At 39.5% G+C, this 2,865-nt stretch overlaps 1 protein-coding gene across 1 annotated transcript; it reads right to left on the bottom strand.

Moving 5' to 3' along the window:
* Window positions 1-523: 523 nt before the first annotated feature.
* On the bottom strand, window positions 524-2,497 carry LOC147798196 (uncharacterized). Its single transcript, XM_087141756.1, has 2 exons — window positions 2,246-2,497; window positions 524-1,827 (listed from the first exon to the last, which is right to left on the bottom strand). Exons 1-2 carry the CDS (start codon window positions 2,481-2,483, stop codon window positions 995-997), a joined length of 1,071 nt encoding a protein of 356 aa, XP_086997882.1. The 5' UTR covers window positions 2,484-2,497; the 3' UTR covers window positions 524-994.
* Window positions 2,498-2,865: the final 368 nt, after the last annotated feature.

Here is a 2,865-nt window from a genome sequence, read left to right as displayed (position 1 = left end):
TGAACCAAACATTTTCTTTCATGGAATATTTGCATAAATTAGTCACAAAGAAGGAAAAAAAATTAGAAGATTTAACATTTAATGAATGGCACCCCATGAATCTCACAAATCCTTGCTAATTCACGATATTGAACGACAAAACACATACAACGGGAGTGTCCGCGCGAATTTGAATGCTTTTTGCGTGGTTTTCCAAATTGAATGCCAACCTGTCACTTTTTGAATAACAAGATTGTGCAATTGCATGCTCTTAGAATGAAATTGAATGATCAGTTTTGCTCTTTGAATGGTGATCTAGATCGTCAATCTGTTTCGTGCTAATTTAAATGAAACTGTCGCTAATTCGTGTGCGAGGATAAACTTATAGTTTTCCCGGCTAATTTCGGAAAATGCGCAGTTTAATTTGTAAAATATAAATTCGATTTGGCGTGGATTTTGAAAACGACTCACAGAAAACCTGGTTTTATTTTCTCAAAACGGGCATTCGACTTCGTTTTGCATCCTTCAAATAAATGAATGTGCATTACGTTTCATTTAAGAGGTTACAAATAAGTTAGTGGGATTTAGATTTGACGTATTTGTTATCAACTGTAACCAATGTGTAGTCTTATTCACCGAAAATCAGTCTTTTACAGTAAATAGTCGGTATTGAGTATTATTTTCATTTGCTGTAATTAAAATTCGCAAAATGTGCGTTCGATTTGATTAGAATATACAGGGTTAAACAAATCAAGAAACCACTTTGATAATGAATGTAATGTTACTCATGAAGAATTATAGTGTGTTTGTTATCAAACTGTATATAAATCAAAGGTCTTTATAACAGTGTACGCAAATGAAATGTTACAAAATAAAAATCTAATCAAAATGAAGAGATTTTGTGAAAATGTTGGGAAATATATCTTGTCGTGGTTCTTGCGAAGGGAGTTTGGGACTTTGGGGTTCTTTTTTTATTTCTTAAAGTCCTTTCTCATCATTTTCATACATCAATGATCTATCTGGCATCGCATCGAGGGAGATACGTCCGAGCATGGTGGTACCAGGCTGGGCACTTTACTGGTGCCACGTCTCCAATGTTGAGTGCAGCCACTTCCTTGAGACGGAGAAATCTCCATACTTGCAAGATTACACCAGCTTGGACTCTGGCGGCAACGTCTCCAAATCTGTCTTGCCATTCAGGTAGGCCCAGTGTGCGCGTCACTCCCGCCTTGAAAGCTGAGTGCGACATTTCTATCGGATTCAAAAATGATGAATATGGGGGTAACTGCTTGATGGCAAAGTTGTCGGCGTGAGGGGGTAGTTCGGCTCGGATATGAGGCCGAGCGTTGTCATATATCAGATATATCTGTTCACCAGCAGGGAATAGCATATCGCATTCTTGTACAGTTGTCGCTAAGAACTCCTCAAATGTTTCTCTCATCACAGTATCCGATGATATTCTGTGAGCCACAAGTCCAACTTCACCAGAAATGGCAAACGTGACATTAACTTGCTTGCCTCTCTCGGCATGAACGACTCGTCTTGCTGGCTCTCCACGAGGAGCACTGCCATGAGACTGACGGGTCCATATGTTATACCCAGTCTCGTCTATGAACACGGTGTGTCCAAGCACACCGACCTCTAGAAACCAGTTTGCAAATCTAACTCGTTCATCTAATACCCGCGGCGAATTTCTCTCTTCGGAAATATCTTCCGTTAGCTTGCGAATTACAAACACACCATCTAGAGTTCTGGCGATGGTGCTGGTGGTCACGAAGGGCTTGTCGGGAAGATTGGCTCGCAGTTGATCATTGAGTTGTCGTAAAGTTAGGAGGGGGTTATCATCTATACAGGGTGTCCCAGAAAAAAACCAAACCCTGAGGAAAGGGGTTAATATGCCCAAACCATGAGATATGATTATAATGTATAAGGATCTCCGAAAAGTAGAAGCAGTATTCATTTATTTGGTGCATAATTAACTGTAAATTACGTAATGTGTAAATAATCGGTGTGCCCCTTATCTTATCCAGGACAGGCATGACAGAGGACAACCTCATTCACTGGTTTATCCAAAGTGTTACAACTGAGTTCGGATGCCCCATTTCCAAGACAATGGTGTTCAGTCATGCATGACATGAGAGATACCATCAAGGTATCACTAGGAAGAATACTGCTTCTACTTTTCGGAGGTCCTTGTACATTATAATCATATCTCATGGTTTGGGTATATTAATTATATTATATAAGAGTTATTATATTATATAAGAGTTTGGCAGAAGGGCATCTTTCATGTCTTCGTCAATCTTCTGGTTTTGGGGTCCTCCTAGTGGCAGCTTATTACGACGACCGTCTCGAAGATATACAGCAACAGTTGATCTGGTTGTTGAGTGTTTGATGCCCAACGTATTTGCTACCTGGAGATAGTCAGCGTTGATATCCTCAAAGGCATCAATAAGGCGATTCCGGTCAAGGTCTGAGATTTTTCTGTATCTCCGTTCAGCCATTGCAAGAAAGCATGTGTAAACTCTTACTTGGCTGTATAATGATGCGATTGTGGCAGAGGAAGGAAGGTTCCCTCAGCGTCAGTGTTTATATAGGGTTCTTACAATAGTCGGTATGTTCCCAAAGGCAACGTGAATATTTTATTCTAGTCATGAATATTCAAACATTAACCACTGAACTATGAACACTTCAAAGAATGTAACTTCTGTGAGCACACAAACGAATTCCAATTCGTTACCAGGCATATGTTAATTATTTTATTTATTTTTACGAAACAGACTGAGTTCGAATTAAGATGAATGCAGAACTGCAGATGTGCGTTCGATTTCGCATAAAAAAATGAGTGTCACTGTACCAAACCAGTGCAATATCAGGAAATTGAAT

Source organism: Acanthaster planci, linkage group LG09 (genome assembly GCF_054643075.1).
Source record: "Acanthaster planci isolate LZ-2023a linkage group LG09, COTS_SCS, whole genome shotgun sequence".
Taxonomy (NCBI): Eukaryota; Metazoa; Echinodermata; class Asteroidea; order Valvatida; family Acanthasteridae; genus Acanthaster; species Acanthaster planci.
The sequence above is the reverse complement of the archived record's forward strand: the minus strand, read 5'-3'. Positions and strand labels throughout refer to the sequence as shown.